This window comes from Cololabis saira, chromosome 8 (assembly GCF_033807715.1).
Source record: "Cololabis saira isolate AMF1-May2022 chromosome 8, fColSai1.1, whole genome shotgun sequence".
In the NCBI taxonomy this organism is placed as follows: Eukaryota; Metazoa; Chordata; class Actinopteri; order Beloniformes; family Belonidae; genus Cololabis; species Cololabis saira.
In genome coordinates this window covers 35,078,951-35,105,141 of record NC_084594.1, presented here as the reverse complement: position 1 = coordinate 35,105,141, position 26,191 = coordinate 35,078,951, and the positions used below count along the sequence as shown (strand labels likewise).

General features: G+C 42.3%; 1 protein-coding gene across 2 annotated transcripts in view; it reads right to left on the bottom strand.

Moving 5' to 3' along the window:
- LOC133448902 (chemokine-like protein TAFA-1) overlaps positions 1 to 26,191 on the bottom strand; it is a 198,254-nt gene that overhangs the window by 34,682 nt on the left and 137,381 nt on the right. For both annotated transcript variants that reach the window (XR_009782985.1, XM_061727868.1), the window contains exon 3: positions 24,767 to 24,907. Coding sequence is in view for 1 of the 2 variants with exons in the window: in XM_061727868.1 (XP_061583852.1) it covers positions 24,767 to 24,907 (141 nt within the window). In the remaining variant the exon portion in view is untranslated. The remainder of the gene's footprint in view (positions 1 to 24,766; positions 24,908 to 26,191) is intronic.

Here is a 26,191-nt window from a genome sequence, read left to right as displayed (position 1 = left end):
AAGGATCCAGGAGAAAAACCTGAACCGCTACCGATACCTACACGACTTCCACCCAGTTGCGGCTGGAAAATAGAGTTCTGAAGTTTTGAAAGTCTGAAGAAACATTTTGAATCTCTGCAAGCATCATTTTGTACTATTTAAGTAAGTGCATCGTGCATATTACGAGTTTCAGCCACACCGTTTCAGAGATTCAAACCTCTTGTTGCACACTTTCCGTTTTTCAGAGTTTCAAATATGGCACTGCTACGTCACTGCCATCTGTCATAAGGTGCGGCAGAGTGAGTTCGAGTTTGAGTGGGAATTGGAGACGAACAACAGAGGAAGAAGAAAAATTGAGAAAAATAAATAAAATTTGGTGAAGTCACTTAAAAAAAAACACAATGAGAGGAGGATGTTTCAGGAGAAGCTCGACTTGAAACTGCTTGGACCTGATCAGCCAGCAATCGCTATCAATTGACCATCGACTCAGTCTATGTCCAGGGAGTCATGCAGCAGTTCACAGACAACATACAAAATATCAAGTGAATTAATGTGTGTTGTGTTGTTTAATATTTCTGATATTGCCTTATTTCCTGCGATGCTTGAACTTACCTGTTCTTGTTGTTTTACCTGGAAAGTAAAGCTTAACCTTTCTCTTCTGGTCCTGTTCAGAGATTCCCTCTCTACTTTCTCTGGAGAACACAGTGGCAGTGTATCTCAGCTGGCAAAGAAATGCAGCACACTGGGAGCAGCTGATCTTCAGAGGGTAGCTACAACAGTGAAATAGAAGCTAAATGTCTGGTGTTCGTCATTTACAATGTTTTTAATCGTAAAAAAGTGGGGAACACACCTTAGAATAGACCATGTTTAATATATTAGTCTGCTTTTATAGAGGTGCTATGTTAATTTGCATTTTCTCTTAAATTAAATGAACACATAATACATAAAATAATTTGATTTTATATATGTGATCATATGTATTAAATTGATGCATTAATTCTTTAGGTTTGTGACACCAACTTATGCTATCGCAAAAGACAAGTTCTCCGACACCAAGCGTCTGATCAGTGCTACACTACTAGAAGACAGATTCCAGCAGTACAACAGCCTACAACAACCTAAAGCAGCGCTGAACACCACAATAAAGGTTTATCCTCTGCTGAACAATAACAAGTTTAAAACTGAACTGGCCCTCATCTACAGTAATCACGTGTTCAAGAGCTGCAGTGGTGATGTGGCTCTGTACCAGCTCTTCATGGGGAATAATCTCAGAACAGAGACTGTGGCTCTGCTTAAGATCATCATCACAACTCCTATGACTACAGCTGGATATGAGAGGTGCTTCTTAACAATGAAAACAATCAAGATCTTCCTCAGGAACACAATTGCACAGCATCATCTTAATGCTTTGGCCATCCTCTCTATGGAAAAGAAACTTGTCAAAAACATCCCCGACTTTAACCTGAGTCATTGATACATTTGCTTCTCTCAAGGACAAAAGGGCAGATGTATGTACAAAAAATAAAACACTGCATGTCCTTATACTGTTAATATTATTAATGTCATTCATTCAAATAAACTGATGTGAGAGGTACATCATTTGATTGCTTTCTGGTATATGTCTATTTTCGAGTTTGGTATACCCCCCTAGAGAAGACTACACCAGCCGCCACTGATTCCACCATATGATCCAAATAAGGACAGCTCAAATCAGGTAGGACAGTATCCTCTGAGAGAAAGCAATAGGGAATAAAAACAGGATCACCGCTAGAAGAGATGGCACCGGCTGAAGGAGAGGAAGAAATTAGATAAAGATCAGGAATAAGGGGAGATGAGGAAAAAGTTGTCAGAAGAGGAGGAGCTACTGCAACCCCATACCAGGGCAGGAAGAATTACTGCCCAAAGAAGCTAGTTGCCCCTTATTGCCATTGAGCTAACAAGTGGATGACCACATTTGAGGAAAACACAGCCGGAACACTGGCAATCAGAGACATGAAAGCTTTGTCAATCCAAATTGTGTGGAAGTACATTACCATAGACATATTTGAAAGTGCCCAAGCCACAGGGGTCATGAGGACCCATACATTAGCCCATACCAAAATCATATATGGGCCGGTCTCTGAAGACAATACCCCTCAAATCGGGATTCCACCAAAGAGAAGTAAACCATGAATGATGAAGAAATCCCTGTTTCTTCACACATTTCAATGAAAATGGAAGAAGGAAACAGAAAATGAATGGCACATCAATGACACAACCAAGACTCTCTTCAAACTTATGGAAAAGAAGGCCCTGCCGGAAGAAGTCCAGAAGAAATTGAGTAATGTAGCGGGTCTGATGAAGATGGAGTGGCCAGTTTTCTCAGAGGATATTGTGCTTTATGTTGAAAATTATCTAACATAGATGCAACAGTGAGGAACAGAACAAGATGTAAGCAGGAAAGCTTACCCAGCTTTAAATAGTGGAACTGACCTGGCAGAAGAAGGAAAAGGACAAAATAAAAGAACAAGCGCCGATGATGGCAGCAGTCCAGGAGCCATCAGCAGGAACAATAACTCCTCAAGCTCCAGTGGACACAACCAGGCCTTTCTCTATGCAGCCACAAGATGAACTATATCAGTAACAATCAGTGATCGCCATTTCAATTTATGGTGGACACTGGAGCTACATATTCCTGGATTGGAAAAGAAGGATCTGGACTCAGATGTGTCACATTTGCCAATTAAAATCACCATAAAGGGCCATGCTCTACAGTTCCCCAATGTTCTACATGAAAGTGGAGTTAAATTAATTTGTATTTCATGTAATATTGTGCTCGAACACAAATGGAAGTCAACAGTTGACAAACATTTTCCACTACAAAACACCAACAGAGAGTCTCAGAAATGCGGGAACAGACGAGACGAATCGCAGTGAATCATTAACGTCCAAATCTGTTTGAAATGCTAAAAGAATCAAGGTGAGTTCGGTTTAAAAATGATTTGAGACATAGTTTCAAGTTGTGCTCGACTAAAAATTACAGAAAAGAAAGAAAACCTGCTTTTCTGTGTGAACAACTATCTATGATACGTGTCAAACTCAAGGCCTGCGGGTCAAATCCGGCCCGCCATAACTATTTATTTGGTCCTTTAGAGATTAAAAGTCATAATTGTCTAATCACAGCAGCCGCTCTCCATCAGGCAACAACCTTAAATACTGCCACACCCGACCCTTTGAGTTCATTTGTGATCTTAATGTGGCCCGAAATCTAAAGAGTTTGGCGCGAGCTTGGCACCTCCCTTTTCTTGCTTTACCCGGATGGCTTCGGCATGTTCCCCCCTTATGAGCCAGGTCTTGAAGTGTTCTTCCCTCTTTAAGGGGAGTTTTTCCTTGCAACTGTTTGGCTTAAGGTTTTTCTCCCAACAGGGGAGTTTTTTCCAGCCATTGTGTATGTACTTATTGTTCTGGTTATCTGGAAAGCACCTACAGACAATGTGTATTATAATAGACACTATATACATAAAATTGAATTGAATTGATACTACCAGGACTTGCTGAAGGTTTTATTCCATTTATGGGCCACATGCTTAATGTGCAATACATAGCACGAAATAGCAGATGGGGCAATGGCTTGGGGTACATCCAACAGAAATGTATAAATTACACAACTGGAGCGTTTGGAACTGTAAAAGAGTAACTACCTGCTACGTCAAAGATGACTCGTCAGAATAGACACGCCATAGAAACCTTATTGGCAAGCGATCAAAGTATCTGTGAGCTGATAGGTGATGAACGCTGTACAATTCCTCTTCCTACAGCAGGGGTAGGCAATTCCGGTCCTCGAGGGCCGGTGTCCTGCATGTTTTAGATGTTTCCCTGCTTTAACACACCTGATTCTAATTAATCATCGTCATCAGCTTGTCATCCAGGGCTGCACAATTCTGTTAATGACACAGGTACTTTTATCACGGTGTGCTGAAGCAGGGTAACATCTAAGACATGCAGGACACCGGCCCTCGAGGACCGGAATTGCCTACCCCTGTCCTACAGGCTCAGAAGCAAACCTGACATTTATCTAAGATAAAATAAGAAAAGTATAACAAGGAACATGTTTGGAATTCTCAATTCTCATTGGAACACACAAATAAAAGGATTATGGGATTGGTTGAATGGTTAGTTGTGGAAACAAATACGATAAGATAGGAATGATGGAGTATTTATGTTCTTGGTGTTAGTAATCTGCTGTATTTTGCCAGCCATATGGTGTCTGATTGCGCCTATAATTAAGACTATACCTGGCCAATTCTCCCTTCAAGTGTAGTGATCCAGGCCTGGTTTACGACACCTCCAGTCACAAACACACTCTCCTGAAACCAAGGAGAGTGAAATACACATGACCTATTTCAGTACTGTAGGTCACACCTGGGGAGGAACGGCCCTCAGACACCCTACAAAGATACACATCTTATCCATAAACAAACCAAAGAAGAATTCAAGGGAGACCCATCAGAGCCTGGCACAACCAGGAACGAAGGATTCTATTGTCGTATAATGATCACTTCAGATCATCAGACAATAGCCAAACCAGCCGAGACGAACCAGAGCACAGCCGACCTGCTGGGAGGCCAACTTCAGCATCCCAGAGGATCGTCCATTGGGCCCCGCATCATCCCATCAGGACCCGCTGTTCGTCAACTTGGCAGAATTCCAGTTCGGTTCAATCAGTCTACGGCTCGGTATGGCAGATCATCAGGCGTGCGTTGGTGTCTCTTACAACCGAAGGAAGTCAACCTTAATTTTTCTTTAAAGTTAAACATCACATTTTTGGTCAATTACCATCTTTAGTTACTCATTTTATATACATATATACATACATATATACATATATACATACATATATACATATATATATATATATATATATACATTATATATATATATATATATATATATATATATATATATATATATATATATATATATATATATATATATATATATATTATATATATATATATATATGTATATATACATATTTGTGTTTATTTGAACTTGTAATAAATTCTCATTTAATTAATCCATTGTTCGTTTATTCGATGTACTCAGACCAATCCAGAATAGAACTTACTTTCAGATGATAGATTGATAAATACGTATTAATTAGGGCCCGAGCACTGACAGTGCGAAGGCCCTATTGTATCTGTAGAAATGTATTTATTTTTTTTCCAGTTTTTCTTCCGATGAAATGAGGGCCGTTTTGCCGCCCTAAACATGCCCCAAAAGTCACCAAATTTTGCACGCAAGCCAGGCCTGGCAAAAATTTTTATATTTAATGGGCGTGGCCTAATGGCTCAACAGCAACCCCTAGAAAACTTTGTGCCTCAAGCCCCACAGTACGGTTTGACGTACATGCACAAAAATCGGTACTCAACAGCTCCACGCCAGGCAGGCAGCCTCAGGCTCGCGAACCAGCTGAAAGGTTTTTACTGCAGGTTCGACGATCACCCCAGGGACGTATGCGAGAATCCTGTTCATGGACTTCAGCTTGGCGTTCAACACCATCGCTCCTGAAATCCTCCACCAGGAGCTCACCCAGCTCACAGTGCCTGCCTCCCACCAGCTTCCTGAGTGACAGAAGGCAGCAGGTGAGGCTGGGTAGCATCACATCCAGCACCCGGACCATCAGCACTGGCGCCCCCCAGGGGTGCGTCCTCTCGTCACTGCTCTTCTCCCTCTACACGAACGACTGCACCGACACGTATCGTGACGTGTTTGTATCGTGAAATTTCGTGGCACGATATATTGTTACACCCCTACTGTCGTCACATGCCCACAACAACCAACACGGTTATTTGAAAGGGAAAAAAAATGTGGTCTTTCTCCAAAAGTCAGTAAACACTTGACAATGATCAGGGTGCTTTGAAGTTGGAGTTTGATGCTAATGACCAATAATAGAGCACATCAGGGAGAGCGTTGGTCTGTTTCTGTAAATTTTCCTGAAGATTAAGGAGTTTTCATTCCTCAAGGCTTAATGTGTCCAAACCAAATGACCTCTGAAGATTTTCTTTGATTTGTTACATTAGTATGATATTGTGTCAGCAGGTGTCCCCCAGGAGTTGGTGAGATGAGCTGGACTGCAGCGTCATTCCTCATCTGGACGGAACGATTAATAACTCAGGGACCTGGGGAGGAAGCTCCATCTGGGCCAAGCTGGTGCACCGCTGAGGGGACAGACCACTGACTCCAAAAGTCTATAATCCCTCATGTTGTGCAGAACTAGCCTGTGGGGTTCAGTTGACAAACACACACATTTCAGGTGATGCTTTTGTAGACGAAGTGCCCCCTGCTTCCTCTCCTTTTCTCCAATGTACATATAATTTCCACTTCTGTTAGAGTAAAATAGGACATTCCAACATCATAGGAATTGGGGTTTCTTTTTATTCTGACTTGTACATTTACCTTGGGTAGAAATAACTGTAAAATCTAATGCAACAATCTTATAAACAGATGCCTATAAGGAGCTTTATTTTGTCGAAGCGCCACTACCTGGGCACAGTGATTGCTGCTGGACAATTATTGCTACTCAAGGTAAACTTTCAAGTCATAAAATGTAAATACGAACATTTTAGAGTTTTTAGGAAGTTTATTTTGTCACTTAGGTTAGGTGTATCATCAAATTCTAGCTTATGTGCTAAGTATGGCCAGCGAGGGCTTTGTTAATTGGACACATAGAGAAGAGGAAAGCGTATACCCTCTTACCAGGGGTAAGAGGGTATACCTGGAGTTGATGGCAAATCAGAATATTCCCAAAATGCTGGAGTATCTGTTTAATTAACAGATTTTTATTAGAAATAGAAGCCTCCCTCATTTCCTGTCCTTTAAGTGCATCCTCTTGTGGAGTGTAGCAATAGCTGACAATTATACCCAAGTTATCATGTAATGATTTTGCTTCGTCTCCTGGTTGGTAGTGGTAAAGAAATTAAAAAAAAAAAGACCATGATTCATTTTTAAGCACAAACAAATTATCCAAGTTGGGACATCAATATTGCAAATAAAGGAAGTTAAAGTATTAAGGGGCCAAATCAATATGAATTAAAAGGGTCAGTAATGCTCTGCAATGTAGATGTACTCTTCAGTGATTTGTCATTTCTATTTATATCATCTCTCCATTTATACAAGCTTCTTAATCAATACGCTAACAACATGGATTCTCTCACTATGTGAGCTTGAAGCAGAGAAGTGATAAATGTTTACAGCAGCACTTGTTTTGCTACCTTCGAACCTCCATTTGTCATTGTTTGTTTTGCATGTCTTTGTCCCACTTCATTAGATTTTATCTCAAGACCAAAATAATTTTTAAAGAAGTACAAAAGAGATTAAACCTTTTTTGCAGTGTTCTTCCAGATTCAATTACATTATACATCAAATGCAGCGTTATCATTTTAATTTATAGGCAAGAAAACATCTGAGTCTGATATTTAGGTGAAGAATAATATTTATTGTCATTGTACATGTTATAACGAAAGATGCAAGGCATAAAAAACAATAAATAACAAGTTATAAGGTGATCATAATAACAATAAAAATACTAAATGACAAAATAAGTACCAAAGCACCCACATGTAGAACAGGCATATTTAGTTCAGTTTCAAGTTTTTTGCCAGGTTTAATGCACAGATAGATCCATGAAAGCTATTTTTCAGTCTGTCTGCATTTTTATCCGTGTGAAGCATCTGCCTGAGGTCAGCACTTCAAAGAATCTGTGACCAGGATGGGATGATGGATATATTGTGCCTTTCTGAGGCATTGAAGACTATGAAGATCTTCCATGGAGGGAGGAGGGCAGCTGATGATCTTCTGGGCTTTGTTGGTGACCCTCTGTGGCACTTTCCTATTTGCAGCAATCCAGCTAGAGAACTACACATGCAATATGTTAGGATACTTTCTATGGTCCTAGGATAGAAGGACACTGAAAGTTTCTGTCTGATTTGGTTATTCCTGAGTACTCTTAGAAAAAGAAATCTCTGCTGTGCCCTCTTAATGATGGCAGTGGAGGATCTTGTCCATGTCAAGTCATCCTGGAGGTGAACGCCCAGGAAGTTAATGTCTAACTCTCTCCACACAGTCTCCACCAATGAACTGGGGTGGATCATCAGTTTTTCTCCTCCGAAAATCAATGATCGGGTCCCTCATCTTGATGTTGTATGCTGTAGGCCGTTTTGGCCTCCTTGATACCTCTCTTTAGGTTGGCTCTGGTGTACAGTGCCCCATCACCAGACCTGAGGGCAGTGTTCTGCTACTTGAGTAGGCCCTGCACATTATTTGTCATCCAGGGCTTTCAGTTGGGATAAACCTGGATGCATTTGTTCACTGTGACAGAGTCCATGCAGAATTTGATGTCGCTCAGCTTTTGTGAACTACTCCAGGTCATGATGTTTTAAAGCATCCCAGTCCGTAGAATAGAATAGAATAAAATAGAATAGAATATCTATTATTGTCAGTGTAACAAGTACAACGAGATTAAAAGTGACACCCAATCTCTTTATAAATCCAGAAACATACAATAAAAGCATCTAAAAGCAGGTACTGTATAAAACAAGCATATATTTTGTTATTGTACTGATCCCTTTAAAAACATATTGCACATTAGATGTGTTTTACAGTATTGTGTGTACTGATAGCGGTTGGATAGAAACTGTTTTTGTCTTTATCAGACATCAGAATTAATTGATAATTAGGGCCCGAGCACTTACAATGAGAAGGCCCTATTGTATCTGTAGGAAATGTTCTCCTTTTTATTTTCCTCGTTTTTCTTCCTGACGAAATGAGGGTCTTTTTGCCCCTCTAAACGTGCCCCAAAAGTCAACAAATTTTGCACGCAAGCCAGGCCTGGCGAAAAATTTTATATTTAATGGTTTGCTGGGCGTGGCCTAATGGCTCAACAACGCCCGCTAGAAAACTTCGGGCCTCAAGCCGCACAGTACGGTTTGACGTACATGCATGAAAATTGGTACACACATGTATCATGTCACAACTTAAAGAAAAGTCTCTTGGCGCCATGGCCGAAACCCAACAGGAAGTCACCCATTTTGAATTAATTGTGTAATTTTACCGCAATTTTTGCCATTTCTTCGGCCGTTTCTTCGCCCGAACTGTAACGTGCACCCAGGTGTGTTATACATCAAAATGTGCGTCACGATCCTGCGGCGATTATTACTTTTCTTAGTCAAAAGCAGTACTGTGGCGACGATAGACGCCAAAAAGCGTATTTTCTGCAAAGACGCAATATTTTCTGCCATAACTTTTGAATGGTTTGACATAGAGAGTCATAGGTGGTGTCATCTGACTCGGTTTTGAGTACTTGACCTTCATTGGCATGAATTAGCCCCGCCCCTTCTTCTGATTAGTCGATATCTGATAGTTCCTACTTTCTGCCATAACTTTTGAATGGTTTGATATAGAGAGTCGTGGGTGGTTTCATCCGCTAAATGTCCAGGCCTGAAGACATCTACATGCAAGTCATACAAGCGCTTCCACTGCAGCACACCTGAACGTGCACAAGGGTGTGAGGGCCCGTTCATAGCTGCTTGCCGCTTTAATTATAATTGTATCATTAGATGCAGAAAAAGCATTCGATAAAGTTAAATGCTCGTTTCTACTCAACACCCTCCACAAGTTTGGTTTTGGAGAGTCGTTCATCCACTGGATCAAAACTCTTTACACCTCATATGGCCACAATAACCACAAATGGTATCACATCACGGGGATTCACACTTCACGGAGGAACCAGACAAGGATGCCCACTCTCACCATCTTTGTTTGCTATCTTCTTTGAACCCGCTCGCCACAGCAATACGAAAAAGCAAAAAATTCAGGGAATCCAAAATAGCCATTCACAACATAAAATCAGTCTTTTTCAAAATAACAATTTTATAAGTTTTAACACACTAAGCCAGAGGTACGGGGTTGGGGGAAATCAGCTCTTCCAATATCATTTCGATTATCAAATCTAAGATTAACATAACCAACAACCCTTCAGACTAGTTGACAAAATAAAGAAATTCACGGACTCAAAAAAAAATCTCAAAACTGATGAATCCATAATACTCCCAACCTCAAAATGGAAAAATGATTTGGCTATTTCTCCCAACTCAGACTTCTGGATACAAATCTGTACAAATAACCTTTCTATGACAAATCTCCACAAGCCCATAGCCTCTGTTGTTTGGAGTTACGACCATGGCTCTCTTTTTGGCATAAAGGAGTCTATAGAGTCCCTTTTTAGTGACAGAAGGGACAGTACAGTCAAACCTTTCCTCCACCTATTATTTGCACCTATTATTTGCTGACTCACCTGAGGTCAGGCAAAACTTCAATTTCCTGTTTCTTACAGAGACATGGCAGAGAGAAGGGGAGTTCATTTAAATGTACTCTGTCCTGATGGCCACTCCATTTTCGGGTTACCGCGCCTCTCTCGCCGCGGATGAGGACTTGTAAAATGAAGAGCACTCAAACTTTCCCCTCATTTGAATCACACATGTTCAAGATTGGTTCTTCAGACTCTTTTTATTGTGTTTTGGTTTATCGCCCACCTTGCCATGCTGCTGCATTTTTACCCATCAAAAATACTTAACCCTTTTTTTTAAGATTTTGTGGCTATAGTAGCCTTTGTTTGAGCCGTAGACAGGAAGGGGGTAGAGAGAGAATGGGCATGACATGCCGCAAAGGGCAGCAGGCCGGGACTTGAACCTACAACCGCTGCAGGAGAACTGTAGCCTTAGTACATGGGCTGCTTGCTTTAACCACTGGGTCACCCAGCTGCCCAAAAAAAGACCACACTCTTTACATAGTTTTTTCTCGTGGCATCAATTTTACCAACTTTTGTGTAGAATATGCCCACATTAGTGATCATTGCTGTGTTTTATTTGACCTGTTGTTTTCTCCCAAACCCTGAGTGACTAAGAAAACCCCATATCCATGGATTCATGTCTCTATTCAGGACATGAAGCGACTGTCAGAAAACAGAGCGTCTATGGAAGTCTAACAAACTTGAGGTACATAAATTGCATCTTAGGGAACTGATGTTTTCCTTAAATTAAGGGGACCTATTATGAAAAACGTAAAAAAGTTTTTTCTTGCTATAACATATATAAAGTGGTATCCCCTCAGCCTGTCAACTCAGAGAAGGAGGAAAGCAACAAAATTCTGCAGTGTCTGTACAGCCGCCTGGATGATCCATCCAGTGTCATGTGACTTCTACAAGCCGTTAGGATTCTGCGCATTTCCGTTACGTAACCAAAATGCAAATCACGCCCACAACTATAAAACCGTGTAACTACATGCGAGCGTCCGACTATTGCATCGCACTGCGTGACATCGGACACTCTCTGTCCATCTCCCTCCAGCCAGCTGCCACTTTATTGAGGTTTTTGTAGTGAAATGAGGTGGTATCATAGAGATAACTTCTCATTTCAACTAACTGGATCAGCCGTTCCTCATCCATGACTGTTTCCTACAGCGCTTTCAACCGGCTTTCAACGCGAGCGACAGGAAGAAAATAGAAGCAGGGCGTCCGACAAATGTTCAGCTCAAAACGGCGCGCTGCGCAGCAGCTGCGCTGCGTCGCTCACGGCCACTTAGGACAGTCCAATAGAAAATAAAGCAAATGGATGGATGGAATTGATTTTGTCGCTGACGCTCACTCGCATCGCATGCAGTTAGGACACGGTGTAACTCCGCCGGCCAGAGCTTCCGCCATTTTTTCGTAGCGGTGTATCGCGTCATTCAGGCAGCCAATCAGCACAGTGCCTCATTATCATAGCCTCCCCGCCCACTCAGAATCCCTCATAGAGAAGGCGGTTAGAGAATGGGAAGATAAAGACATGGCTCAGAGGCTGAATTTCTAATTTATTTAGCAAAAACAATCAAAAGCTTGTTTTTTGATTGTCCAAGGCCTGTTTAAAATAGGTATTAGATGCCATAATAGGTCCCCTTTAAATTAAATGATTAAAAATGCCAGATCTGACTTCTTTTGTCAGCTGATAGTTTTAAATAAGAAGATACTCCAAATTGCGTTTGACACCATTAGTTCTATTGTGTGTCTATTGTATTTGTTGCTCATTCTACAACTGTTTCTTGCAAATCTGAAAGCAATGCATTTTTTAAGTATTTTATCAGCAAAATTAGGGATATTAAGGCCAAACTTCCACTGCCTTTCATCTTGTAATCCTGTTATTGTTGTTGAGCCTGCACCCCATAATTGGTCTTCTTTTAATCCGTCAACCCAAGCTGATATCTCAGCTTTGCTAGTCAGAATTAAGCCATTTTTTTGTCCATCTGATGCTTTTCCTTCTAAACTCTTTTTAAAAGTGATGCCATTGGCTCCTGGGTTACTAAGCTGGTAAATACCTCATGTCTTTTGGTGTTTTCCCCAGCTCCCTTCAACATGCCTTTGTGGAACTAATTCGCAAAAAATCTAGTCTGGATCCCACCGGTCCAAGTAGTTTTAGGCCCCATATCAAAGCTCCCATTCCTGTCTAAAGTCTTAGAAAAAGTGGTCTCTGAACAATGAACATCCTTTTTGGAGAAATGGAACATATTTTACCGTTTTCGGTCTGGTTTCTGTAAGCATCACTCTACAGAAACTGCCTTGCTCAAGGTATCAAATGACATAATGATGTCTGCAGACTCTGGGAAATGTACTGTTCCGATCCTGTTGGATCTTTCCTCACCATGTGACACCATCAATCAAGAAATCTTGTTAACAAGACTGCAGGATTCTGTTGGAATGTCAGGAACTGTTCGATCGTGGTTCCTTTCCTATTTGTCAGGTAAGAGCTTTAGTCAGTACGTTCACATGCAGCGATTCAACCTGGTTGCAGATCTTATCACATAATGACATGCAGAAGATTGGATCACTTGTCTGATTATACATGCTGTTCTGAGATCAGACTGAATCAGATTGAATAAGCCACTGTAACCAGAGCATGGCTGACTCCGTGGCGCTAGGTGGCGCTGTACCCAAGGTAACCATTTCAACAAAGAGCCACTTCCGGTTGACCTCCGCTTACCAACAACAAGAAAGAAAGATGGCGTCTCCTCGTCGGACCAAAAATTAGTTCTTCCTGTAGACATGTTTTGAAGAATTAAAGAATGGGTAAACACGCGCCGCCTCCTTTTCAACTACTGAGCACGTGTCGTCTCCTTTCACTTCCGGGTGAATCCCCTCCCCCGAGGGAAAACCCCACCCGGGGGAAATTCTCGAGCATGCGCAGACTGCAATATCTATGTCCCCGTATACATGGCGTTAACAACCTGGTTGCGACTGGCTTATCTAGGTGCTCCAAACTGGTTGATGAATCCGGCTTGACCAGGTTGACTTGACCTGGTTGAGGTGTTTACATGCAGTTTAAAAGTCGGAACGATGTCTGCAACCCATCTGCAACCAGGTTGAATCGCTGCATGTGAACGTACTGAATTCTGCTGTCTCTATGTTCACTTGACTACATCGATACTTTTAAGAGCAAAATTAAAACCCACTTCTTTCTTCATGTTTTTAAACATCAGTAGTGATGGTGTCTTTTAAGATGTAGCTTTCTTGTATAAAGGGACTGTTGTGTTGGGCAGGAAGGGAACAAAAAATAAAAAATAAAAAAAATGTAGCACTGGCATGGCAGCACCTGTGTCCAACTGGACTCACAGCAGTCTGACCAGAACTTATGCTGTACCATCCAATGTCATTTCTTGCTTGTGTTGTTCTCTCAAACGCTTTGGATAAAAGCGTCTGCTAAATGACAGTGGTAGTGATAGGGTTGTTTAATGTTCATCATGTTGAGTTTATGTACTTTTACTGTAGGAGCTTTTTATCTGTATCGTCTTGTTTTTAATTGTATTTTTACATTTATTGTATTGTGTCTATTCTTTGTGAAGCACCTTGTGACATTCCATTATCTGTTGTCCTTAATTATGTGTGCCTTTTTGAAGCATCTGGAACCGTGAAGTTATTTTGGAGTTTAGAGAGCACAGCCAACAATCTTCTGAGTTATTTTGATGACCCTGTGGAGCTCTTTCCTCTGAGCTACTGTGCAGCTGCTGTACCACACGCAAATATGTTCAAATGTATATTAATGTAACACCAATAGAAATACACCAGCTGTCTCTGTGAGATGTTGTTCTTTCTCAGTACTCTCAGGAACTGCAGTCTCTACTGGGCCTTTTTCAGCAGGTCAGAGGTGTCCATTCTCAAGGTCAGGTCCTCGATGTAGACTCCCAAGAAAAGGAAGTCTGCCACCCTCTCAACACATTTCCTGCCGATGGTCAGTGGCAATAAGACCTCTCTTTTCCTCCTTGAGTCAATAGTGACCTCCTTGATTTTGGAGGTGTTGAGCAGCAGATTGTCGTCCCTGCCCCACACAGTCATTCCAGCTCATCCGTACAGGTTGCTGATTTTACGGTGGTTCAGCTGTCAGTGCTCCCTTTTTCTCTCTCCCTCTCTGTCTCTCGGAGACAGATGATGCTGCAGCTGGGCTGTCCCCCTTTCCTGGTCATCGTAGCCTGGGCACTTCGTCTCCTTGCGCACGGCCCCCGTTCCACTTCTCGAAGCGTCAGAACGTTTGCGGGTCACTCCATTGTAATGCGGGTGGGTGAGTGGGCTTTCACAAGCGCAGCTGGCGGGATGGCTCCTTGGCTGATGGTGGTCACGCTGATTGGAGGTGAAGCGTACTCTTTACAAAATGTAAGGACAGTACACATTTCCCTTGCAATGAAAAAAGTCGGAGAGAGATTTGGGAAGCAGACTAGCGTTCCTTGGTGAACAGCTGGATGGTAACGCTCCACATGGTGTCCTGGTAAAGAGCGTCTCTTTTCCTCGCTCTCCTTGTCTCCAATGTTGACGAGCATGTAGGATTTGTAGCTCACGGAGAGCTTGGAAGCCTGGAAGAAAAGAGGACAAGTTTCGGGGAGCCACTGCTATTTAACCACCACCGGGACGTGTTTCGCGTCAGCAGAGCCAGCGAACCAATTCACTGTCCTTACTGTCGGTGCGTGACCTCCATCCTGCCCCCTTTTGACACCTATAAGGGCAATAAACTGCAAAGCCCGCTGGGCTTTTGGAATCATTCCTTGATTTCCTTTATTTCTAACCATGCGGTCAGCTGTAAGAAATCTAGGCTGGTCTCAGAGTGAGCCCTCAGACATGGGCCATAAAGTTGAAATTAAGGCTTCCCATGTTCACATAGGACTGTGGCCCAACACCATCCTCGGATTGATGGTCCGCAGCATAAGTCTCACCTTCACTGTTAAGGTGGCGCTACTGTGGGCCTCAGGGTGGTGTGTAGCTGCTTCTGATGGCTCCACCTCAAAGTGGGCAAAGAAGAGGTTCAGCTCCTCTGCAAGGGATGCGTCACCTTCAGCAGCACTGAGGATAGTCCTATAGTTAGTGAGTTGCTGGACTCCCTGCCACACTTGCCTGCTGTTGCTGCTGTCCTCCTGATGCCTCTCTTCATGTTGGCTTGGGTTGTGCTGTAGAGAGCCCTAAAGACCTAAAGGTGGTGTTCATGTCCTTCAGAAGCTGCTTGACCTCCAGATTCATACAGGGCTTCCAGTTGGAGAAGACCCAGACACGTCTGTACACAATCACAGTGTCCATGCAATAATTGGTGTAGCATAAAACACTGTCAGTGAAAGCATTGAGATCTGGCTTTTCAAATATGTCCCAGTTAGTCCTACTAAAACAGTTCTGTAGCTACTGAGAGGTCCCATCAAACCAAGTTTTCACCGTTTTTGTGATTGTAAGGGGATATTTCCTGAGGGGACATATGGAGGGATTAAAAACAGTGACAAATGGCCACACTGGCCCAGATGTGGTTGTGGTAGACCCCAATAACCCATCTTGATGTTGGAGTAGACCTTGTCCAATATATGAGCTCCATTTGTTGGACAATTAACATGCTGGTGGAATTTAGAGAGCAGTGGCTCTAAATAAGCTTGGTTAACTTCCCCCCGACGGACCCGGTATCGGGTCCAGCAGCTGTATGCACCAGTTCATGTGTGGAAAAAGTTACTCAAGTGCTGTCAGGGTATTTTCTTTCAACTGTTTCTCAAACAAGAAGCCTTGAAGCCAATATGTCAAAACTCCAAATACGTTTTGTCAACAAAGTAATTGGTTTATAACAACTTAAAAATACATATATTTGCAACAATGATGGCACCCCCAACACGAGCAACACCCACAACAAAACGCAACAGAACGCAAGATCAATTTTCTACAACCCAACATAGTAGGTATCATATGAAATTAGAAAAGCTACACTTTCAGATGATACTGAACATAATATTTTCCGGGCCGACCACTTCATGCCAATCTCAAAACAAACCAAAAGCCAAAATTCACATTTCACAGCCCGCACATCAGATTGTGTGTTCATCACACACTACGTCAGCAAATCCCAAAGATATTCCCACCAAAAGCAGGATAAAGAGACCCGCACAGAGCGCAGTGATTTTTGGATTGATATTTTACATTTACGAAATAATATATCATCAAATCATCAAAGTATTGTATAGCCATATTCCCTTCAAAAAGGGTAAAAAAACACACTTGGCACATTTTGGCACAGTATAGGTATCCAAGTGCCCAAACGGAGAGTCGGCCTGGTACCATCCACACTAAAACCTTTATAAAATCTATGTGCTTTAAGCTACTGTCATGTAACTTGGTACAGTTGTAGTCAAGGAGTTGCTGAGTCCAGGCAGTGGTCTCTTTGTAATTGTATCCATTGCTATCATGGTGTTTACCACTGTGCAAACTATAAAAAAAATAGAAGAGAATTAAAATTTCTGCTTTAGTTTATCACAATTTGCTCAGGAATGTGAACATTCACAATTTTTTTGACACTGGAAATGTATGCTGTGACGTCTTAGCTATCCATTGAGACCAAGATTATGCACGGTGTCCTTATAATTGTGGAGATATTGTTGATTTAATTTGGATAGGCTAGTTCAGGCAAAATTCACCTCCAAAATCCCTAGGGGTGAACAGGTTAAAGACCCCAGCTATGATGTAAACAGCGTCAGGATGGACGCTCTGATGTATTCTTACCACAAATGCCAATGCTTGCTCATTGCTTGGACATTTATGGAGACTATCAGCATTCAACAGTGACTGACGGACGGACAGACGGACGGACGGACGGACTTTATTGATCCTGGAGGAAATTTAGGAAACAACTGTAAACTCCTGAGGAAGGTAAAATGTGTTTGAATTTGACAGTCACAAACTCCAGGTCTGGGGAGCAGTGACAGCTTTTAATCAGATACACATAAACCCCCCTTTTCTGCTGTTACCGGAGTCTCTAATACTCTCATGACAGAGTACTGTGAGGCCTTCTAACTTAATAGCTGAGTCTGGGATGTGTGAATGAAGCCAGGTCTCTGTGAAGAGTACAACGCAACTGTCCTGCACAATCTTATTAGTTGCAACCTGTATTTTCAGTTCATCCATCTTGCAAGCGAGGAATCTGACATTGCTGAGAAAAACACTGGGAAGCAGAATCACATGTGGCTGATGTGGCCACCTCTGTAACCTCTCCAGTGTGATGGCCCTATAGCTTTGCATCTGCTTGCTTTTCCTATGCCACCTTTGTGGATGATAAGCTACAAAGAGCAGGGCACCTGACAGTGCTAATCCTACCTCTAGGAGATTGTGCCAGCTGTAGATGTTGTTTGCCCAACACATTATTAAACTGTGTACCAATAAACACACAAACAGCACTTAAAGGGAAAACTTTGAACCTCTGCAATTATGTATGCAGTCAGTTTGAACTTTTTTTTTACACTTCCATTGTAAATGTTTAAGGGATTGTATCAGTTTATCTAGTGTAGGTAAGTAAACAGTGAAAAATCAAACCACATTCATTCCCTCCCAAAAATACTGACAATGTGCCAAATACTTTGGCATCCGTGGGACATGCACAAGGTACCATTTGATGTTGATGCAGTGGCGGTCTTTACTGGACAACAGTATAAATACTGAAAAGGCAAGCGTCATATTAAGCAGCTGGAGGGGAGGAGGAAAGCCAAAGGAGCCACTTTTGGGAATCTGGCTCAGGGACAAATAAAGCTCTGATCTACAGAGAATGGTCCGAAAAAGAGAAAATATTCAGTGAGCAGCAGTTCTATGGGCGCAAATGCCTTGTTGATGCCAGAGGTCAGAGGAGAGTAGCCAAACTGGTTTGAGCTGATAGAAATACAACAGTAACTCAAATAACCACTCGTTGCAACCGAGGTATGCAGAAGATCATCTCTGAACGCACAACTCGTCGAACCTTGAGGCGAATGGGCTACAGCAGCAAAAGACCACACCAGGTGCCTCTCCTGTCAGCTACGTACAGGAAACTGAGGCTAACATTCGCACACTCGCACCCAAATTGGACAAAAGAAGATGGAATAACATTGCCTGGTCTGATAAGTCTCGATTTTTGCTGTGACATTCAGATGGTATGGTCAGAATTTGGTAACCACAAACGTTCATATAATCATAAAATTTGTAGGTTATAATAACGATAAAATGTGCATTGTGCGGTCAGTGTAGGTTAATTCTTACTTTACAACTGTCCTGAACGCATCAGGGCTGTGAGCCAACGCTGATTGGCTGGAACTTAACTTGTTTCGTTTTTTTACATTTCAACTAACTTGTCTTGTTGTATGTGCTACTGCGGCATTTTGGAGGGAACTTTGAAAGAGGAAAAATGGAGAAGAAAAAGCACCAGTCTGGATCGTTAAAAAGAAAGGTAAAAGGAGAGGCTAGTTGCTTCCTGTCCGCCGCTCACCTCATATTTTGCAACGGCGCCGGTGGCTGATGAGGAGGCTAATGTTAGCTGTAGCGGCAGTGCAGAAAGAAGTTTCCGCCGCCTGAAGCTCATAAAAACCTGTTTACGTTCGTGCATGGATGAGGCCAGGCTGTCAAACCTCACTTTGCTGAGTGTTGAGCGGGATATTAACATTGATAAGGAGAAAGTGGTTGGCAAGTTCGCCGCCATGAAGGAGTGGAGGGTAAAACTTTAAGAAGACCACACAGCATGTACTTAGTTCTGAACCGTTGCATTGTTTTCCACGTTACTTGGAATATATTGTTCGAGCCGAGGATGATGTTCTGGAGTTCGGAGTCTGTGAATTGGTGCAGCGGCAACAAGCGCAGAGACAGCAATCGGTGAGTGCATAAATAATGATCAGAATGTTGTTATTGCCTTGACCACCTTAATGTACCTTGTGTTGTTGTCAACTGTAATAGACCGCCGAGTCTATTTTCTATTTGAATGCATATTGTGTGCAGTTGATACATTTTTAATAGGCTATGCGTTTTGTTGTGTTTAGACCGCCGTGTCTATTTTCTATTTATAGATCTCATTAATGGCCTTATAGACAATTGTGTCTATATTCTATCTGAATAGATTGTGTAATTGTAGTTTACATTTTATGTTTTAAGTTATATTAAAGATGGTTTGGCTCAGACCCTGTGAGTCACTGTCACACCAGCACCAAGGACAGCGATGCTCTCAGATTGACGGCTGTCAGGCTGCGTGGCGTGTGTGTGTGTGTGAACTGGTTTGTGGCTTTCTGAGGCACCTAGGCTTGCTTGGCTCAGTAAACGTGAGCATTTGTGTTGTTTGCTGGGTATGATGAGGTGTCCGTTATCTTTAAGTTGTTGAATAGTAAAATAATTATCATAAGGGCCCATTGAGAATGCTCCGCCCCCCCCTGTGCTGAAACCCACGCTCCGCCACTGAAGACCGCACAGATGTCTTTCAATATGGGGACAATATCGCGTCAATACGCATCATCTAATGCAATGCCTATTATTTATCATGAAACCTCAATTCGGAAGTAATGGGCCTAGCTCGTACCCAGCACTTTTCAAACCTTACTCAGGTTTATGGTAAATGTCCCCAGCACTTCTGAAATCAAACTGACGCCCATGCACACGGGCCTACTGGTGCGGGTGAAGCTCTTTATGTCGCTGACTCCAGGTTCAAGACATCAGATTCCTGCATCGGCTTTTCCAACTGACTGCAGCCGTTTTGTGTCCTGGTGCTCCCTAGAACTCTGTACACCTGGCTGAGGCCCATCGGCATTCCTCCAGAGGACGTTAACATCCAACATGCTAGATCACCTCACCTCTGCAGAGGCGGGGTAAACACGCATAATCTTCGGCCAGTAAGTCAGGCACCCGGCAGGAGAGTGAACCAGCTTCTATCAGGATTGCTCTTCTCAATGCTTGTTTGCTTGGGAATAAGAGATTTATCCTGAATGAATTTTTCAAAACGCAGAACTTGGATCTGTTGTACCTTAATGAAACATGGCTAAGTGTTGGTGAGTTGAGCCCTTTTACAGAACTTTTACTGTCTTATTGCGCTTATTTAAACTCACAGAGGACAACTGGGGCATAGCGTCTGTTTTATGTGCAAGCTGTTGTTGGAGGCCCAATACTCCAGCTTTGAACTGAATGTGTTTGAAATGGATTGCCCGCAATCCGTCTTATGTGCTGTGATATATCATCCCCGGAAATATAATGAATTCACGACTTTTCTCACTTTCTGTCTGGGATCATGGCTAAATATGGGTGCACTTTTTAAAACACTGCACCCTAAAACAAAAAAAGAGCCATGGCTAACTGACACTTATCACTCAATCAGGCGAGAGTGTAGGAGGGCTGAACACGGTTGGAAAAAAGATAAGTTACATGTATCTTTTGACATTTTAAAGGAAACATGGCTCAGATATAAAAAAACAGTTGAATCTGAAAAAACAAAATATTTTTCTTATATCGTTGCACGCAATTGTAATAAACCGCATGTTCTTTTTAATAAGCACTCAATAACCACCAGCCTGTTGAGTTGGAAACCTCCTCAGTTTGTGGCGAAAAATCCGGCAGTACTTTATTTTCCAAAATTTCCAGCAATTACAGCTCTTATAACCCCTCCTTCTATTGGCCCCTGTATCTCTATCACTTGCCCTGTGACTTTTAGTCAGTTGAGCCAATATCTCTCTCCGCTTTAAGCAAATCGGTTGACCAAATGAAAATGTCCTCGGGTCAAGCAGATAGTGCTCCTTCACTTCTCATTAAACAGACAAATGAGACTACAAGTCCCAGTATTTAAGCAATGTGAACTGTAGCCTTGCCTCCGGTGTCTTGCTTAGGACATTTAAGCATGCTGTTGTTCAGCCATTGATTAAAAAAAAATATTTAGACACTTCAGTACTTTGCAACTACAGACCTATTTTGACCTATTTTGGCTGATGTTCGCGCCGCAACAACAACAGCCTTCTTTAGATACACATGGTATCCTGGAACTTCTCCAATCTGGTTTGAAAACCCCCAATAGCACTGAATCAGCGCTACTTAAGATTTTTAAAGATTTGTTGTCAATCATAGACTCTGGAGATTCTGCCATCCTGATCGTTCTTGATCTTACAGCTGCATTTGACACCGTAGATCATGACATATTAATCCCCTGTCTGGAACACTGTGTTGACATCAGAGGCACTGCTCTGAAATGCTTAAGATCCTAACTAACAGACAGAAGTTTTTCTGTCTGCCTGGAGGGATTGGTAGCCCCCTCCGCTCCTCTCCCTTTTGGTGTTCCTCAAGGGTAAATTCTGGGGCCTATACTATGTTCCCTTTACATGCTCCCCCTGGGATCTATTCGTAGAAAATATAACATCTATATTCAATGCTATGCTGATGACATGCAAATTTCCATGCAATTAAAACACAACAACCCCCACTCTTTTAAATGTTTACTAGACTGTCTGGAGGACATCAAAGCCAGGATGGCTTTAAACTTTAATGAAAATAAAACTGAGGTCCTAGTTTTTCACCACAGGGCTGCCTGTGACTCACATTTAGATATAGGCCCCCTTGGACCACATGTCGAAGATACTGCCAAAACTGTGGTGTAATTTTGGACTCAAAACAAATGGACGCAGTTATTAAATCTAGTATTTTCTTTCTCTGGTCTTGGAGGGCCACTTTCGTGGGGGACGGGTGCGCCTGCCCGCGTCGGCGGCCGGGGCGGCTCTGTCTCTCCGGGCGGGCTGGCCCCCTGCCGGGTGGGGGTCGCTGGCCTGAAGGGTGAGGGCCTCCTGGCCGCGTGTCCGGCCCGGACCGGGTGGCCGGGGATTGCCTAGGTCGCGGTCCGCCGCCGCGGGATCCCTGGCTGCTTCTTTCCGCGCCGTGGGGGCCCCGCCCGCGGGCCCCCTCGGCCGCCGCCGGGTGGGGGGGGGGGCCTCGCAGGCGGTGGGTTGCCTCCCTCCTACTTCTCCCCTCTGTGGGGTTGCCGGTGGCCTGGGTTCCGGGCTCTTCCTTGTCGGCCTCTGGTCTCACGGGTGGCGGGGTTGCTCCCCCCCCTCCCCCACTATAGATACACTTCAGGTGGAGCTTTGTTTGGTTTATTACACACACACACACACACACACACACACACACACACACACACACACACACACACACACACACACACATATAGTAATTTAGTCACACGCATACACACACACACACACACACACACACACACACACACACACACACATGCATGATCATATACATACACACACACACACATAGACATACACACTGGCTTGTTCACCTGCATGCTGGCTCTCTAGTTTTTGGGTTTAGGTAGCGGTAGCGATAGCTTAGCTCAGACTGCGATCAGATCTCAAGATTTAGGTCGATTGCTGTTCGTGTTTTGGATGGCTCCGTGCCGGTTTCGTGCTTTGTTTGTGGTTTTTTTGTTGCAGATTTCCAGTGCTTGACGTGTGTCTCCGTGTGTTCCTGCTTCCTGGATTGGCAGTGGATGTCGTCACCACCCCCCCCCCCCCCTCCCCCCCCCAAAAAAAAAAAAAAAAAAAAAAAAAAAAAAAAACAACACTGGGTTTGTATGTGTATATTTATGTATGTGTACGCATATGTGTGCGTATATATATGTATATATTACATATAGTAATAATGCACATATATACACTTTTGGTTTCTACCGTCATGGTATCAATCAATAATATGTGTGCAGACAAGGTGAAAAAAAAAAAAAAAAAAAAAAAAATCTAGTATTTTCCAGTTTTGGCTTTTATCCAAGGTTAAACCCTTTTTATCTTTCAAAAACTTTGAGAAAGTTATACACGCCTTTTTCATTGGCTCCCTGTCCGTTATAGGATACATTTAAAAATGATTCTATTTGTTTTTAAATCTTTACATGGTCTTGCACCTTCTCACATGTCAGGTCTTTTAAATGTTCATACACTTTCTAGGGCTCTTAGGTCAGCTGACCAACTCCACACAATAGTTCCTCCCTCCAGGGTGAAGAGCAGGGGTGACCGGGCCTTTGCAGTTACTGCTCCCAAGCTCTGGAACAAGCTGCCACTGCACATACGCCTGGCTCCTTCTATGGCTGGTTTTAAATCTCATCTTGAAACTCATTTTTATTCACTAGTATTTAATGTACCATTGTTGTTTTATTTTATTTTTGTCTTTTATGTTTTACATTATCCTGTTGTGTTTTTGTTTTTCCTTTCGCTTGTCCAGCACTTTGGTCAGCTGTTGTTGTTTTTAAAGTGCTTTATAAATATAAATTAACTTTACTGGCAATACTATTATTGTTATAAGTATGTATTCATAGGTAGGTGTACCTCTCTCTCTCTCTGTGTTAATACATGGCAGGTATTAATGGATTTAAAGGATATTGTTGAGTTGTTTGTTGCTCCTGTGCATGCTGATTAATCCATCTTATACCTTAAGAGTAAAATAGTTGAGCACAGGCATCAGTACCAAGATCTCTTTCCTGGCACCAGGCTTTTGCCTAAGCACCACTTTCTTGAACACTACCCTCAGATGATACGGTGCTTTGGGACTCTAGTCTTTCTCTGGACTCTGCGATTTGAAGCCAAGCATAGGTATTTTAAGCAGGTAGTGAAGCATACAAGTTGCTTTAAGAATATACCTCTCACTTTAGCTTCAAAACATCAGCTGATGATTGCATTTCACATAAATTCACCATCCTATGGTAATTCTGACCTTGTTGTAGCTAATGTTTTCCCAGTTCCAGTTGATGTATTAAAAGGGAAGTGGCTCAAACACACTAACACATCTCAGGTGCATCTTACAAAGAGCGCATCAAGTAGTGGTATAACCTACAGTAACGGCATGATAGTTGCCTATGGATCAGGAAGTGGATTACCAGAATTTGATGAAACCATTCAGATGTGTGTTTATAAATGGAGAGTTGTTCCTCATTATCAAAGTGTTGTTTGAATGGTACAATAACCCCTACAGAGCCTTCGAACTAAGCATGTCACCATTAAAAGAAAAAAAAACTAGTGGCACTCAAAGAATTCACTGACGAGTATCCATTGGCTGGTTACATGTTTGGATCAACCCATATGGTGACCCTAAAAAGGCATATCATCATAAAAGGCCAGTTAATTACGAAAAGTGGTGAAAAAGTCAGTCATTCCATGCATCACCTGTTGTTACACACACACGTATGTTTGTATGTATGTATGTATGTATGTATGTATGTATGTATGTATGTATGTATGTATGTATGTATGTATGTATGTATGTATGTATGTATGTATGTATGTATGTATGTATGTATGTATGTATGTATGTATGAATGTTAGTGGATGTTTGCATTTTATATTTGGATGTATGTTAATACATATATGTATGTAACATAATAGTATGTTTTTCAGATGAATAGTGGTGCTTGACAGTCAGTAGGTAACGAAAGGAAAACATGTTAGATGTTCTCACCATCAACACACGAAGGTTTGTTGCGTGTTGTCCCAGCCACTTTTCCAGGTAGACAGGAGCACTTGACAGTCTGAGAACGCTCCTCAATACGATTCTTGTTACAGCATCGGTGGGCAGCAATCACCTCACATGTTCCACCCTCTGTAGAAAGATAAGAAGACAGAGATCTGAATGGTTAATGCAGAATAATGTGAAACATGTGGTGAAACCATTGCAGGGTTTTTTTTTCTTAAGTCAAGTTCTTAGCAAGGTCTAATGGCAATGAAATATGGGCTTAGTGAAACTCAACGGTTGTTCATTATATCATGTGAGAAAGGCACCAGCACAATCTCTGGGCACTTACACTGTAAATGTGTGTAACAAATTGGCCCTCAAGGAATCTCAATTATGTCAGCAAATTGCCTCTCACATGGGGACGGCTGTCCTCACTCCATACCAATGAGCTTGTGATGATTATCATGAAGAACAACATTATATACTCAGTATGTAGCAATGCCACTGTTTGCGTGTTTTTCTGTCTTCCATGCGTTATCATTATAACCAAGAAGGTACAAACTATTTTAATGAAAAATGTGCAGTCATGAGGACTTTGATTACTAAAATATATGACTATATGACTATGAGTGATTGTGCCAAGACAGTGTTATGTTAAACAACACTAAAGCACTGAGTCTAAATTGACTCAACATCAGCCAGAGCAAACAGAATACCACATGGTCCAGTTTGACAAAGGATATAAAAAAAAAAATCCACCACAATAAAAAAAGGCAATACAACAATAGTGGGTCAAAATAACAATAGGGAGGGCTGCCCAGGGGACGGTGTTGGGGTAATGGAGCTAGGGGCACCCTGAAATGAGTGAGACAGGCAGGCTGAGAGAGGTAAAGGACAAGGTGTGTCTGGCTGCCAGGGACTGGCCATTCCAGTGAGTAATTAGGTAGCCACTAGAAGTGCCCCTTTCTCACAATTATAAAGTGTGAGACTCGTGCAGCCAGTGGAGCAGCAGGAGAGAGGCCCTCCATCACCACTCTTCCTCTTCCATAGGCCTCGGGTAAAACTCTTTATCTTACCGTGACAGCCACAGCAACACCAGCATCCAACAATTAAACTGGAGCTCATCCGAGGACAGGAGAGGATAGGAAAGAGTTTCACTTATTCTTCCAAATATCCAGTCGAGAAAGGCGAAAGGGACAATCAAATGCCACACTGCATACGATTTATGCATTATTCTTGAAGGTTATACCATGTTTAAAAGAAGACTTCCTGTTGTGGATGGAAGATTTATTTGTTGTCACTGGCCTGACAAGAATCTGTAGGTTTTTCTCTGGCTTAGTTGTTGTGCAAATGTTTGAAAAAGCTTGGGCCATGAAATACGGAACAAAGCACCCAGCAGTCCACACAGATTTGGCACCAGTTTTCTTCTTC